We start from the raw sequence: 15712 nt of genomic DNA on the forward strand, positions 1-15712 counted from the left end.
AGTGAAATTATTGAAATTATCTACCAGAATCAATGAGGGAAAACCATACAAAAATAAGAATAAGAACAGAAACATAAATAACAATAAGAACAAGGCATTATGACAAGTTATCAGAATTACTTGGTTAGCTTGATCAAATAACCTAAAATATGCTTTAATACAGCCAAATGCAAGGTTATAATGGCAGGATCACTGGCCTGTGGCCTATGCATTAAAAGGGATAAGAGGATGGAAATATTATGTTATAGAATATAGGTGCCACACAAAATTTGAGATGAGGGGATATAACAAGGCATCCTCTCATATTAGTCCCAATAACATCATGGCAAGAAAAAACTGCTTCTCCAGACTGTACACACATAAGCAATAATGAATTAATGTTCCTCTGCACATGAAACTTATACGAATCATGATTAGTATTACATACAGATTTTTGATCACAGTTTAATATTTTAAAAACTGAAGAAGTAATAGAAAAAAAATTATAACATTGAAGAAGATGGTTTGCAGAAAAAGATCTAAAGAGCTGAATAATGTTAGTTTATTGAAAAACATATTGAAAGGTGCTTCAATTGTTCTAAGTGGATTCACACAGAGAAAATACTAGGAATTAAGGTTCTGTGTAATCTGGCATAAAAAATTATAACAAGAATAGAAAGCTAACAGTAGAAACCAGACAAATTAAAATGATGAATTAGGAACACTTCTTAACAGTGAAATAGTTTTTGTAAGAAACAAAAAAATTTCCCTTGCTTATGCTGTTCTTCTGCAAACCAGTCAAGAATAGATACACACCTAGGAGATGCACTGGAGTCAAACACAAGCTATATGGTGTCATAGAAGGGAAAAAATTGAAGCCTGACTAGATGATACAATAGTTACTTTTAATTTTAAAATCAATATATAGATACCGTAATATCTTACTACTGCTAACGTATTTTCTTTCAGTAATTTTCCCCAATGTAAATTACTTTTTTAATATCTTGCAATTGAGTTTAGATCTTTTATTCACTATTTATCTGTTCACTTTCAGGCTCCAGTGTTGGAGGGGTTTTTTTTGCCAATTGGAGTCTGTGGATGAAACTTGGATAATCTTAGTTTTTTTCCCATTTTAGAAGACAAAAATTACTTACATGTTTATTCAACAAATTAAGAAAACTTATGCACTTTCTTTTCCTGCCCATATTCAGTAATAAGGCACCATCACATCAGACTGCCTATTATGTGAGGCAGCAACACTGAGTAAAGTTGGGTTTGATTTTGATTGTAGTATTTTTTCATTTCACATGTGACCTAAGTTAGCATCTAAAAATGTACCTTTGATGTTGCTTCTATTGCTACGCACTGCACAGGAATTTTGAACAGATTCAGATTAAATCACTAACCTTATCTCACACTTCAGGGTGCAAAAGTTCAAAGATCCAACACCTCTTTGCTGAACCCCTAGAAGGAGCTGCACAAGTAAAGACTGCAGCTCTGATGTCCTGACTTACCCTACCTCATTTTAGGCAATGAAGACAGAGAGAGGGAAATACAACTCCAGAGGTTCAAGGTCAGTGGGTTCCTCCACACCTGAGGCACCCTTCTCTCTCTGACAGCTAGAGAGGAAATTCAGGGTATTTAGATTCCTAGCACAGGTGTTAACATCAAAGTCAGATGATTCTGTTCCCATGGCAGATCACTGATGTTACACAAAGACAACAGTGTCACGAAAAGAACCAAATGAGAATGCCCAAATGAAAACAGGATGGCTGCAGGTACTCAACAAATCTGACAAACCATTGGTTTGATCACTTGTTACTGGCATTAGAGGAAATTAAATTCAACTTACTCAGCCATTACCCTTCAAAACAACTAAGTCACTGAAGTTCACCACAGAAAAATGAGTAAAAGAAGAAATATATCCTATGGAAAGTGCTGAAATGTACATACAAGTACTAGAAAAAAAGCTCAAAAAAGAAAATATCAGAAGTTCCAGTATGCATTTTTTATAAAGTAACATGCACAAACAGTACTAGTTTGAGATTTCGTCAAATTCCACATGACATAACTCTATGACACCCTATTTTTGTGGCTGCAACAGTCAGTCCTGACACAGCTGAATTCAAATGGCAATTGCATGATATGTATGCCAATGCACAACTTATTTCAGAAGAATCAAAATAACATGAATTAATGGCATTTACACAATGAAGGAAGCTGTCACTCTAAGTGCTTAATATACAGGACATAAACAGGAAGAGTTAAAATCAAATCCAGCTAGCTTGCATGAATCTGCATGTCACTGAGGTACATTAAATTAGACTTATTTATAAGTTGAATTGATCTCATACATATAGTACTGTTATAATCCAAAACAGCATTAATTTATAGTATTTAGAAGAAAGATTAAAACCCACCTCTCTTGTATTTTAAATTGCAACATCGTGAACTGAAATCTGTATAACAATCTAAGCTGAAGACTGTATCCAAGTTATTTTAAAGTATTTGGTGATTTTGAAGCTCAGGACCACTCCAAAAAATCTTAATGTTATATATTGGAATTCTCTGGATGAAATATAGAAAAATATCTTCTAAGTTGCTGTCTAACCACTATAAGGAAAACACAAGGCAAATAATCTGCACTGTAGGATTTGAAAATCTCAAGATTGAAGTTCATCTGGGAATTACTTCCATCAAAGTTTACTTGCACTTTTGGATGCCTCACCCACAAAGCAGAGTTAGCTGCATCCAATGAGTGGGGAAAGTTTTCCTGACTCTTTCTTTGGACCACTGCAACATGCAGTTTTATCTCACTAGACTTTTTCCTTAGGCACCAGACAGGGTGATCTTCAGCATGATAAGAAAATACTGCCCTGAATCCAAATCTGAACTACATGCAAAACTAATTCCTTCCTAAAGGTCGTGTTGCAAAGTGTGAAGACCATACACAGGATGCCTTCATCAAATGCATTTACACACACCAGTCACAAACATCTGAAATGGCAGGAGATGTGACTTAACCCAGAAAAAGGGGCTGCTACCACTGAGCACCTAAGAGAAAAATTTCAGCATCATCCAGCTAGTTCAAAAAGGAAATCAGCATTTGGTGACTGGCCATCTGACAAGGCCCATCCACCAAAGCTCTCACTTTACCTGGGAGAAAGCAGCTTGATATCTCCAGTTGATAGCATGACTGGTACTCAAAGTAGGCAGGAAGACTTACTGCCAAAATTGGATTGCTGTGAAAGGGCTTCTCTGTCAGGGCATTGCAGGGAGAAGTATTAAAATACACAGCTGCAGACCTACAGTAAGGTCAAATAACTTTTTCAGGGATCTAAAATATTGCTGGGCTTCCAAGAGACCCAAATGTAAAATCTCAAATTGGTCTAACCTTCAAGCCTTCAGGCTACCTCCAGCTCCGAAGAAAAACTGAATGAGACATTGACAGATTGTAACCAAAGCTTTGTCCTCAAATAGCAGCTGAAAAGCCCTTCTCATTAACTTGCCAGGTAGAAGGTGTACAATAATTGTACAGGAGTTTTAATACTGCTGCTGGGCAATGGACATGACAATTAAGAAAAGAGTCGGACAGCACAAAAGGCTAAACTGTACCAGGTAATGACTCTTGCTCCTGCTGCCTTGGCAGGTGCCCCTAAGAAGGAGAAGGCATGAGGACACTAAGCCTTTATTTGAGGCAAACTGGAGATGAAGACAAGGAGCTGAAAGGAAGAAGGTGGCAGTGATGTAGGAATTTGTGAAGAAAACTGGTCAAATCACACATCAGTGAACCCAGCACAGCCTGCTACAACAGGGACAAAAGGGTGGCAAGTATTTTAGGCACTGGAAAAAAAGTGAATGTGGTACGCATTTGTGCCAAGTACAAAGAGCGTAGTTCACTGAGTATAAAGGCAGGTCTTCCACACTAAGGAGTGACATCAGATTTGGGGGATTTTCTTGAAATTTATTAAAAACTCTTGTATCTTACATGAGAGAGTGAGCAGGGGAGTGAGGGCCAAACCATTAAGCCAGTGATAAGAGACATATGTAAAGAGTGAGTACAAATTTATTTTATGTAACTAGAACAAAAAAGTTAATGATAGCACCTCTGATAGTAAAAAGCATGTTTTGGTGGGAGGTTTGGACTTTCCATGTGGGGTAGGATGAAAAATGAAGTTGGAACATTCATGAATAGGCTCTCACCTTAGCTGGTACACAAAGAGAGATAAAACAATAAAAAACTGCAGGAAGCCACTCTCTCACTTCTGTCCTAACGTACAATAGCTCTGCATCCAATCCTCCTCACTTCCAATGTGCCTCCCTTTAAAAGGGATGTAGCAAAGGCAAATTGTTCTTCAGATGTTCTGGACCCTTTGTTATGTCAAGAAGGACTACATAAAATCACAGAAAAATAAGGTTGGATACGAACACTCTACAGGACATTAAATATAGTTTACTGCCCCAGTCTATTTCTACTTTTCCCAAGAGAAGTTCCCACAGGCTGTTCTAAAGATCCTCAGGAGTGAAACTGGGAGCCTGTCTAAGAAATAGGTGCAACTTTATACCTACCACTGCAAACTTTTTTCTTAATGTCCTGTCTAACATGAAATTTTCATCCTGAAATTTTGTACATGCACTTCTTATTCCAGTGTATTACAGAAAGAGTGACCATATTCTCTTTTGCACAGAATATTCCCATATTTTGTGCAAAAGTGCTTATCCACACAAAACCTGTGATGTCTACTACTCTTTAAAGTCAAAAAACTGCTGAACACTCTTTATCAATTCTGAACTCTCTCTATATATATTTCCTCCTTTAGACTCTCTCCAGACGATGCCCGTATGTTGTAAGATACTACAATTTTACATTTTTACATGCACACAGTACTGTTGATCTCCATTCCTCCATTATGCTTCTAAATCACTTCATGCAGAACTACCTTTTCCACATGACTCACTATGCTGTATTTGTACAGCTGGTTTTTCCTAAGTGCAGTATGTTGTCCCTGCTGCCTTTCATCCAACTTTTCAGAGCATTTCTTCAATGTTTCAATACTGTTGTCATTCTAATCTTGTCTTTCGAAACACGGGCAGTCCTTCCCAACCTCACATCATCCTCAGTGCAATAAGTGTACCACCATGCAGGATATTAATGAAACTCCACAAAGCACATGGCAGACTTATGAGGATCCCTGTTCTTTCTGTTCTGATATTAATAGCATCTCACTGAGCATGTTTTTTAAGCAGTTTTGGACCTATTCTATGAATATTTTCACCTCAACCATGTTTCTCCTGCCAGCTTACAAAAATGTCCTGTAAGACTGCTACAAAGCCTTTCTAAACTAAAGAAATATGACATTCAATTCACATGGCTGTTATACTGCCATAGGCAGTTATATTTGTTTGACATGGTTCATCCTTTAGAAATCCATATTAGCTCCTACTCACTTCCAACTGCTTACAAAAGTTTTGTTTACCACAGAATTCTTTCAGGGAAAGAAGTTAAGCCTAAGTATCCCAGATATAATTCCCTGGCTTCTCTTGTCCTGTCTCCTTCCTCCTTTTATAGACTTCTACTGTTTTCCTGCTTCCCACTCACTCTCCACAAGTTCTCAGAACTAATAAAATAGCTGAGATGATGGCTTCAGTGTGCTCACAAATATCTTGGGATGGATGAAAATTCCAGCATTTCCTAGGCCTTACTGAATTGCATTAATCCAAGGGAGAGGAATAGAATTTAGGCATCACATTCAGCTTCCAGGCAACAATACAAAACTGAAAACAGTCCTCTGGTTTTCAAAATAGTGTATTACACAGATTACTCATGAAAAGAGATGTGAAACAAAATTGAAACAGATCTCTTTCAAAATTCTCTCTCAGCATTCTTTACAAATGTTTGCACATCTAGAAGTGATTCTTTTGCACAGCATTTCAAGGTTAAATTGGATGTACTGATATATCATCTGTGAATGTCAGGGCATCCACAGCCTTCTCTATTAGTTGTCTGGATTCCTCTTCCAATATAAAATAAGAGAATCTTCCTAGCTTCCTTCATGTTTAAGAAATCAAACACTACCCAATCACTCATCAGGCAGATTCAGGGGAGATCACTCTTGGGATTCCATTTTTCTGGGAATGTCTGGTCTTTCCCTCAATTTTGTGATACACTGGAGGAAATTCTGACTTCTGGAATCCTGGTCTCCTCCTGGTTTCCATGGAAAGCTCAGTACCCACCAGACATTTCTGTACAGTGATTATCAGGTAAAAATCTTGTGGCTCAATATAAAACTTTCCCTACAGCAAAGAGGAGATTATGTTATTCAAATTCTTGTATTTATACTGAGCCAATTTCCAAATAATGTAAAAAATCCACTCTAGTTTACTCAAAAAAACTTATTCTTAAAAAAATCTCATAAAAATTGACCAGCTGAGAAGAAATTCAATCAACTTTGATGTCTGCACTGAGACAGAGAATTGTGTAAACTTAAACTGCTCCAAATCGTAATACAAACAAGTACATGTCATTACTGAGCCACCAGGAGCTGAAATAATTGGGTTCTCATCATTCTATCCTAGACCATCACTAAAAAGTCATATTTTTGTTTAAAACTGAGCTGGAAAAACAAAAACAGTGTAAAATATATGTGAAATTAATTAACAGTGTAATTACTTTGGGTAAATATCCGTATCACAATTCTAATAAAAAACAGGATTTCTGCTTAGAAATCACATGCCCCGTGAAAGTGACAAGAGCCCAACTCCTGAAGGCTCTTTCTCCTAGGCACCAATACTGCTCCCACATCAGCACTCTCATCCATTCCTCTGACATGAAGTAAACTGAATTACTTCCCTTTTTGACTGATGCTGTATTTTAATTGGTTTTGGTTGGGGTTTAAACAACATCAGGCCGGGAAAAGTAAATTTTTTCCATTTCTCATGTCCCTGAGGAATTTATCCTAGACATGCTACCAGTAAGAGAGACTGTGAATAAGTCTCAAAGACAATAATAAAGCAGATCTGGTTGTCCACTAAAATCAATAAATTAATGTGCTCTGTTAAAGAAGTCCCATTACACTGATTTTTTGAGCTTGGGCTTTGATTTCTTCCCTTTCTCAGAAACCTAATTACTCATTCTTACTTTCCCACTGCTGATGTAAGACAGAATCTCAAATTCCTTTTGTTCTTTTTAATTGTGTTTATTTCCTCTATTAGATATTGTGGCGAACTTTCAGCTTCAGTCTTTGAAGCTGTTTTCTGTCATTTTCGTGGCTTATCCATAGACAGATGACCAGAAGCCTCTTAGATCTTTCCATTACTCAGTAATTACTTTTCTTATCTGTTTTCCTGGGGATCTCCTGCTTTAAACAAGAAACTTTGCAAAGAAGGATTTTAAATTGACCTCCATGGTAACAGGCAGACAGGCCTACAGAAATATTCAGCCTATACCTTATCAGAAGTGTTAAAAAGAGGCACCTTAAAGAATGACTTTGGGAAAATAGTTGAGTACTACAATTTATTACAATTTATGGCAGTTAGCCATATTAGCTTTTTCTCTTTTGATGAGACTTCCTTTCCCTTAGCTCCAGTGCAGACTGAGATTTACAAAAGGAAAATTTACTGTTGTGGAACACATATAAACTGATCATGTGCTTTGGAATTATTCTTGCATAGTCAAATGTATCTTGGGAGCAAAAATAAAGAAAGCACTAAGTAGCTACAGAACTGATATAGAAGAAGTTTCTTTCTGCTGTACTGTGTGAAAGTACCTTTTGTATACTGGAGGTTACCAAGAGTAAATTGCAGTAGATCTGGGAACACAACTATTTTCACCTTATATTGTATATCTCTGAAATTAATCTCAGTTACAACAACAACAAAAAAAACACAAACAAAAATACCCAACCCTGTCAAACTGTTTAAAATATATAGATTTATCAAGATAATTGGATTTTATATTTCAAACACACCATCTTTTAAGCAACTAAAGAAGATCGATACTATGGAAATCTACATAATATACCAATTCTTGACAGGAAAAGATACAGTAGTTGAAGACATCATCAAGAAAAAAATTTTACAATATAGTAGAAAAAAGACAAGTCATAATCACTTATCTTAAATAGGAAATAGAGTAATAAAATTGTATAAGAAGAAGACAATATTCCTCATAGGGAAGACAACTGTAAGAATACAGGAAAAAAAGGACTTATCAAACGACAACAATAAACTTTTCAGCCTTTGTAAGCAAGTCAGATTTTGCTGATTTCTCAGGCAGAATGAAAACTCAGATTGTGGTTAGCTCACTTCAGTATTTTTGTTTGTCATAGCTAACATCAGAAAATGACTCAGGAGGTGGAGAGACAGGAGGTCAGGCAGTGTGGGCATTGAGAAGGATGGAAAGATAAAAGAACTTGCTGCAGTCAAAGAGGCAATAAGTGTATGAAGAAGACACCATGTCCTTTCAAATAAAAAAAACCAGGAAGATTTTAAGATACCATTTAAAAATTAAACTTGACTCTCCCATAATAATTCATAAGGCAGTAGACTTAAAAGTGATTTCTAAAATGTCAGAAATAGATGAAGTCTTGACCACAAAAATAAGATTTTACCCTTCCTATTTGCCATGGAGTTCTGCATAACAAGAGACAAATCACCTAAAATTAAAGCTCTCACAGGTGGTCACTAATTGTATGGTTTTCATTTTTCTAATCTTGACTTGGGAGCCCAGGATCTGGTTGAAAAAATAATGAAAATTTACAGCTGTGTATCATTAAAGACAGAAGTTATTTAAGGACAAGTACAGCCAACTCTGGCCACTCTCCATTGCCTGGAACCGAGCCACCTGAAACAGAGACACAGATTCAACCTCTGAGAGGAATGTTTAACCCTCATTATAAAATTGAGAAACTGAACCTCAAAACAAAAGTAAAATTTGGCAAGGCAATTTTAATACTTTTGTGCTCTATCACATCCCAGCTAGTAAACTTTCCCGGATTCAGAAGTGACGTCCCCTTCTTTCTAACTATATTTTGGACCAATATCTGTCCATATTGTCCTCTTTTTGACCAGAACTGTTATTTCTTTCTCTATTTTTCTAGCCCATGGTGGGAATTATAAATTCTGGAGCTAACTCCAGGAAGGTCAGTCCTGATCTACATGAAGAAGGCACACCCTAACTCCAACCTGAGCTTCTGCACTGCATTCCTCAAAATTTAAAACAGGAACAAATAGGTGTAAGTCTTCACAACATATAATGATGAGTATTACAGACAAGAAGAGGAAATCAGTACTTTCAAAGTAGGAATGAGTAGTATGCCAAAACTGAGGTATACATCCACATGTCAATAACAAAGAAAAAAAGTATCTTGTTCTTTGGAGGAGCACCATTCATCAGAATAATTGGAGGAACAACTTTCAGGGAAAAAAGTGGCGTCCAGGATAACTGTAGTCATCATACACAATCATGGGAGCCCATTTAAAATTACAAGTGTGGTCTGGAGATGGCAAAAGTGATTAACTGCTTACTGAAGGTGCCTATCCCAGGTACCTTAAAAGTAACTTAAATTAGATTTCTAATACTTATACAGCTAAAAACATATACTTGATGATATTGAAAGAAAAAGAAGTTAACGTGAGATATTCAACCTCAAGTCCGAAATTCCCTCTGTTATGCACACTTGACTTTTCCAACTTTAACCCTATTTAGGCAGGTTTTAAATTTTATTTTATACACTGGATATTTGTCTCTTTTAAGGTTTTCCTGTAATCCAGCCTTTCAAAAACCTAAAATTGAAGGGTTTCTGTATACCATTAAAAAAAAAATACTAACACTTATTCAGAGAGCAGCCTGACGTATAGAAAAAATTAACAGAATTTTATGGGAAGCGTCAAAGTTACAAAATTAAATTTCCATGTGGCAAACATTACTATGTCACATTTTATCCTTTTCTGCTGATTTCAAGGAAAAGTTATATTCAGTGACACAAGCAATTACATGACGCCCCATCTTTCCTGTATTGTGTATTCCACTAAATTTTTTAAAATAACATTCCATAACTCACAGAATTGCAGACCTTCTCATTACTACAAGCAAATTTTTTACAAAGAATTTTTTCCCCTATGTCTACAGGAAACTGTCAAAATATCTGTGCTATAAAGATTTTCTCTTAAAAAAGAGAGGAACAGTTAGAATGAAAGAACATATCTGCATGAAGTATACAAAGATCAGCTCCATATTTTACTATATCATTGATTATATAATCAGGAAAATGTCCCAAAGTAATTTTCTTTTTAATTTAACAAAATGCCATATTTTGGTATTTGGTCTGGCATGTTCTCAAATGATTTTATAACCTTTTTTGTATCTGCCACTTCTAATTTAATATTTGATACTTTTTAGGTTCTATTTTAGAAAAAGCTTTAACACAGACTTTTGCAATCATCAGCAATTTATTCAGCTCACTAGCAGATTAAGTGGTATTTTGCTTTCTTACAAAGCTTACTCTATTAATTTTGTGTTCTGACAAATTCAAAACAGGAATAAAAGGATCCAATTTTGACTAAAATAAAGGCCACAACTCCAGACGCAACACCTCCCTATCCAAAGGAACAGGGACCAAACAAAGAAACGGATGCAATATGTTTCTCACAATGTAATGGTACTCAAGGACACAGTCAAACCCTCAATTCAACAGGACAGCTAAGTACATTATCTGAGATTTTGTGAGCCATCTCAGTGACTCAAGAGGCTGCATTGTACTTTGAGATAATCCTGTGGTTAAGTACATGTTGAATCAAGAACATGATGTATACTCAATCACCAGCATAAAATATTTATCATCAGTATTTTTCAAAGGCTGGGGAAAAAAAGGGTCTTTGAATCAGAGCACCAGGTCACAGAGAATTATTACTTCAGAAAGGGCCTGAGATACTGGAAGAGGTTGCCCAGAGAGGCGGTGGATGCCCCATCCCTGGCAACATGCAAGGTCAGGTTGGACAGGAGCTCTGAGCAGCCTGATGTAGTTGAAGAAGTCCCTCTCATTGCAGGGATATTGGACTAGATGACTGCTAAAGGTCCCTTCCAGCCCAAACTATTCTGTGATTGTATGATTCTAGGCTGTCTTTAGGTCTTGGCCCATAAAAAGACATTCTAGGGAAAGAAAGAAGAGTGCAAAAGGTGATAAATCATTAGTGACCCAGGTCGGCCACAAGTGCCAATGCTCTTCATAAAAGCCCCCTCTGCTTTCCTGCTCTGTCACCTCCATGCCCCACCCAACATACAGAGTCACTCATCCCCCTAAGTCAGACCATAGCCAAATGCTACAAATTGTAACCTCTCTGTCACACTTAAAATTTGTATTTTTCATAATTCTACTTTTTGTTTCCTCAATTTGCCTTAGTATATTTTGCTGGACTGCTTTTAATCTATCAAGCACATTTTATATCTACTAATGCCAACTAAAATAAAACAAAAGCAATGAAAGAACAGGCCCACATCATGCCTGCACAGGTGAACTCACCCGGGCTGTGTGTCGTCAGTCACACAATGGTACGTAAAAGTTCCAAACATCTGCACACCCAGGATCCCATACAGGAGAAGAAAGAACAGAAGGAAAATTGAAACGCTCCATATTTGCTCTCCAGAACGCCTGGCAAAAAGATAAACAGGTCACTGAAAGCACAGGCAATGTGAAGCCTCCTCTGAAAATTATAGAATCTATAGAATAGAAATTATGCTCATGCAAAGAGAGCAGTATTTCATCCTGCAGAACATTTCTCCTTAAAACTTCTCTCACTCTGTGCACAAATAGAAAACGGGGCTGTGATTTTATTTCTAAGTCACTAAGTCAGGGTAATTAAACCAGCTGAAAACTGCAAAGGGTGGGAGAAACACCCAAATAAAATGTGGAAAATCTGGCTTTTGTAAAATACTATTTAATGACTCATACAGATAAGATACAGTAATGAAATAAACTTGATACCGAATAAAGACCAAAAACTCTTTCACATTACCATGACATGTTTTTTTGCCATTACATGCTGTACCAAGCACACTTACACGTGTTTCTTTGCCTCTCTGTATACACACCAGCATAAGCACACGGGCAACTGGAATGGTCAGGGCATATGCTCATGTAATGTTATTTATAAATATCACCCTACTAAGGGTATTCATTTTGATTATTAAATGGCCATATTAATGGAACAGAATTTACTGCCATTGGTTGAAAATTGCTGGCTACATTTATTAGCAAAAATACTTAAAAATTTATTTAGACATTTGAAACTTCTGATTGTTTTCTAAAAAACTTAATGATTCCTTAAATATAGAAAATAACAAGAATTTTTTAGCCAGAACTAAAACTCGGGAGAAAAACGCCCATTAAGCATGAAGGGTCGTTGATTGACTATACAGTCAGTCTTTTATGTCAAAACATAAATAAGCTTTGTTATTTTTCAGACAACAGCTTTACTTACTTCAAGATATTTGTTATCCTAGTTCTTGGCAGCTCAAAACGAAAATATATTCGGAATGCTCGGATCATAATGAGTGGTCGTGGAATCCGTAACATGCCCCAAGGTGACATCTGGTCAACTATTTCAGCAATTTCAAACACCTAACAAAGAAAAGAATCAACAGTTTGTCTTGAAGACCCTGTCCTGTCCTGCTCCTGTGTTCACTTCCAGAGCTTTTAAAAGTATTAATATTATACATGTTTTTTATTTTAATTTTCAATCTTGGATTACTTTACAGTTTATTTCTACCACACTTATTAGAAAGAAAAGTATTTCCAAATACTTTAACTCACTTCTAAATTACCGTAATGAAAATCAGAAAATATACTCTGCCCATGTTCATTAAGTTTGAGTCGCAAACAACTCAAGAAGACTATGCAAGCTTGTGCCAGCTGCCTGTTTCTGTGCCAGTCCTACCCCACATGTTTCTCACAACATTGTTGGAAGTATTAATATATTTTCAATATGAAAATCAGTATCTGTTAACATTGCACAGCACTGAGATTTTTACTGTGATATAAAAGTACATGTACACAGACTGCCTATAAGTTGCAACATGTTTATAAGTTCTCCATTTAATTCCCAGTGCATAACAAAATTGTACATTTCCTAGACTACACTTACAATATAAATTTCAGCCAAGGCACAGGACAGGGAACCATTTCTTCAATACACTGACAGGTTATGCATTCAATAAAGAGTATTTAGCTGAATGATTGGGTGCAAATATCTTGTTTTAATCCTTGTCTCTCACTCTTGGAGAGTAACTGCTTGATTTAATGTTTGTACAAAGTACTAAGAAAATGGAGAGAGAACCTGGCAATTCATAAACTGGGTAATGTACAGTTCTTATCTGTAACAATCAACCTTCCTTCTGCATGTGTACAAGATGTACCAAAGTCTCCCCTGTGTAAAAAGCGGAAAATTACAATGTCTGTTAAAATTGTCAGAAATTTTATAAGTGCCTAACAGCAATCACTACAGAACTTTTACAATCCTTATGTTATTGTAAGCTCAATGTCACAGTTTTCAACCTGTTCTTATCCAGAAAACCAGCTACAGCTAAGGACTGATTGATTTGCAGGACAAAATTTCCCCTATACCTTAACGCTGCAATTTTTTGGAAAAAGTCCAAGTTCCTTGCTTTATAAAAAATGTTCAAACTGCTTCCAAATGGTTTGGGTTTTTTTCATTGTGCTTTAATATGAGTTTTGAAAAATGGCTTGTTAGGTATGAGTGACACTGTATGAAACCACTCCACTCAGGATATCATTACAACTACAGAATGGCAAACATCTACCATTGGAATAATTCTCCCTTAGGTGCCTGAGATAGTCACAATGGCACCTACTAGACTCACTGGATGGAAATGAGTACAACTGTCATGTGGAGTAAGAGAGAAATGTGTCTCTGAAGATCCTCTTTCTCCTTCTGTCTGCACAGGGTTTATGTTAACAAGCTTCAGATCAAATAAGAAAAAATAATCAAGATAAATTCTACTACTAATACAGATATGCTGCAATGTGCAAAATAAATCTGTTGATTCAGCATGGTTTTTTAAAACAATTTGATCCATGTACAAGTCTACTTCCACAAATCACATTTATTTGATTGCGCCATGTATTTTTCACAATTAAATTCAATTAAATTACATTTAATTTAAAATACAATTAAATTAATTGTAAAAGGAAGTGAAATGATTACCTGTAAAACCAGTGACACCCAAAGACAAAAGACCATGAATCCATCAAACACACACCAACGATCCTTTACATAGGAGCTATCACCCTACAAGAAAGGAAAGCTAAGAGGTTAATTTTGTTTATTGTCAGAACTTACAAACTTCGTAAGTAAGAGCTCTTGGAAGATGTCTTTAAAATTGCACAGCTCTTCCTGTGCATTTTTAAAAAGCCACTTTTCAAAGACTCCAAAAGACTAGTATCTGGATCAGAATATACTGGAAATATATACACATTGTGTGGGTGAATAAATACTAACTTCATTCTTGCATGACATTTCTAAGTTTGTGTCAAAAAAACCTTACAAAGACTGCTGTAAATCAAAAATCACACAAAAAAAATGAACACTGGACTTACTTTTCCATTGTATTTTCCATTATAAAATATTTACACAGGAAGATCAGTGTAAAATGCTGGCAATCTAGTATTGTGCTATTCAATTATTTCAGTATTGTTGAACAGCTTCAATTAAATCAGTATCATTTTACATTCATTTTTTCATTAGTTCTCAATCATGTTCCATGCTCTGGAGAAGCCTTGCTATTTCAAAAGCACTTGACAGTAACCACTGTAACATCAGAACATGGCTTTGGTGACAGTCCAATCCAGAGATCACTCCTAAAAGGCAGCATGGAGAATTCTGCATCCAAGCTCAGTTTCCTTTACTCTGCACTATTCTCAACCTCTGTTCCAGTTTGCATGTTTCAATAACCTCATGTTCCACACCATTCCTGACAACATGCCCTCTACTGCAAGCTATAAAAACACTTCTCTGTTGGGCTGCTAATGCCTGACACTTCACTTCAAACATTGAACTTAAAAATATCTACATTTATTAGACATATTTTGGCTGAGTGTTAGATAGCTTTGTGTACCTTGTGGAGCACAGAGGAAGTTGGGGAAAAATGCATGTAGAGAGATGAAGCTTGTTGAAAGGGAGACTAGACAAAAATACACCTAAGGAAAGTGGATATCCCATTCAAGTAGAAACATATGCAGAGAAAATGACAGCACATCTCAGGACACAAAATCACACCTTTTTAAATGAAGTTTCCCACAGATTTAATAAGTCTTCCCTGTCTTATAGGCTCTTTGGGTCCTCTTAAGTGATCTTCCACGTGCAAATGGCAATGTTTGACATCCACTTTTCACAGTCTAGTTGGGGAAAAATTATTTTCATGTCTCAAGAATCTTGAAGCCATTGCTGGACTTTGGCCTTGTATGTGAGTCCTGGCTTTATAAACATTTTTCTTTATCTCAGTTATAGTTATTTCAATATTTTTTTTAAAGTCTCAGCATTGTCATTGATTCTAAAAGCACAGAAAAGATGTTTTGTTTTAATCTAATATTTTCAGTGGCATGCACTATCCTAAAAATGATTTATTATTTCTTGCAATAGGTGACAGCATGATATATTGTGTAAATAGAGACAAAATACATTTAAAAAATTTATTTCAGCTGCAAAAATTCTTCAGAGT

The 15712-nt window shown here is 36.0% G+C and overlaps 1 protein-coding gene across 3 annotated transcripts in view; it reads right to left on the reverse strand.

Annotated features, from left to right (window-relative positions):
• NALCN (sodium leak channel, non-selective) overlaps positions 1–15712 on the reverse strand; it is a 222706-nt gene that overhangs the window by 178482 nt on the left and 28512 nt on the right. For all 3 annotated transcript variants that reach the window (XM_059493793.1, XM_059493794.1, XM_059493792.1), the window contains 3 exons: positions 14200–14283; positions 12457–12596; positions 11499–11627 (listed from right to left, as the gene is read on the reverse strand). In XM_059493793.1, coding sequence (XP_059349776.1) covers positions 11499–11627; positions 12457–12596; positions 14200–14283 — 353 coding nt within the window. The remainder of the gene's footprint in view (positions 1–11498; positions 11628–12456; positions 12597–14199; positions 14284–15712) is intronic.

Source organism: Ammospiza nelsoni, chromosome 2 (assembly GCF_027579445.1).
Source record: "Ammospiza nelsoni isolate bAmmNel1 chromosome 2, bAmmNel1.pri, whole genome shotgun sequence".
NCBI classification, from domain to species: Eukaryota; Metazoa; Chordata; class Aves; order Passeriformes; family Passerellidae; genus Ammospiza; species Ammospiza nelsoni.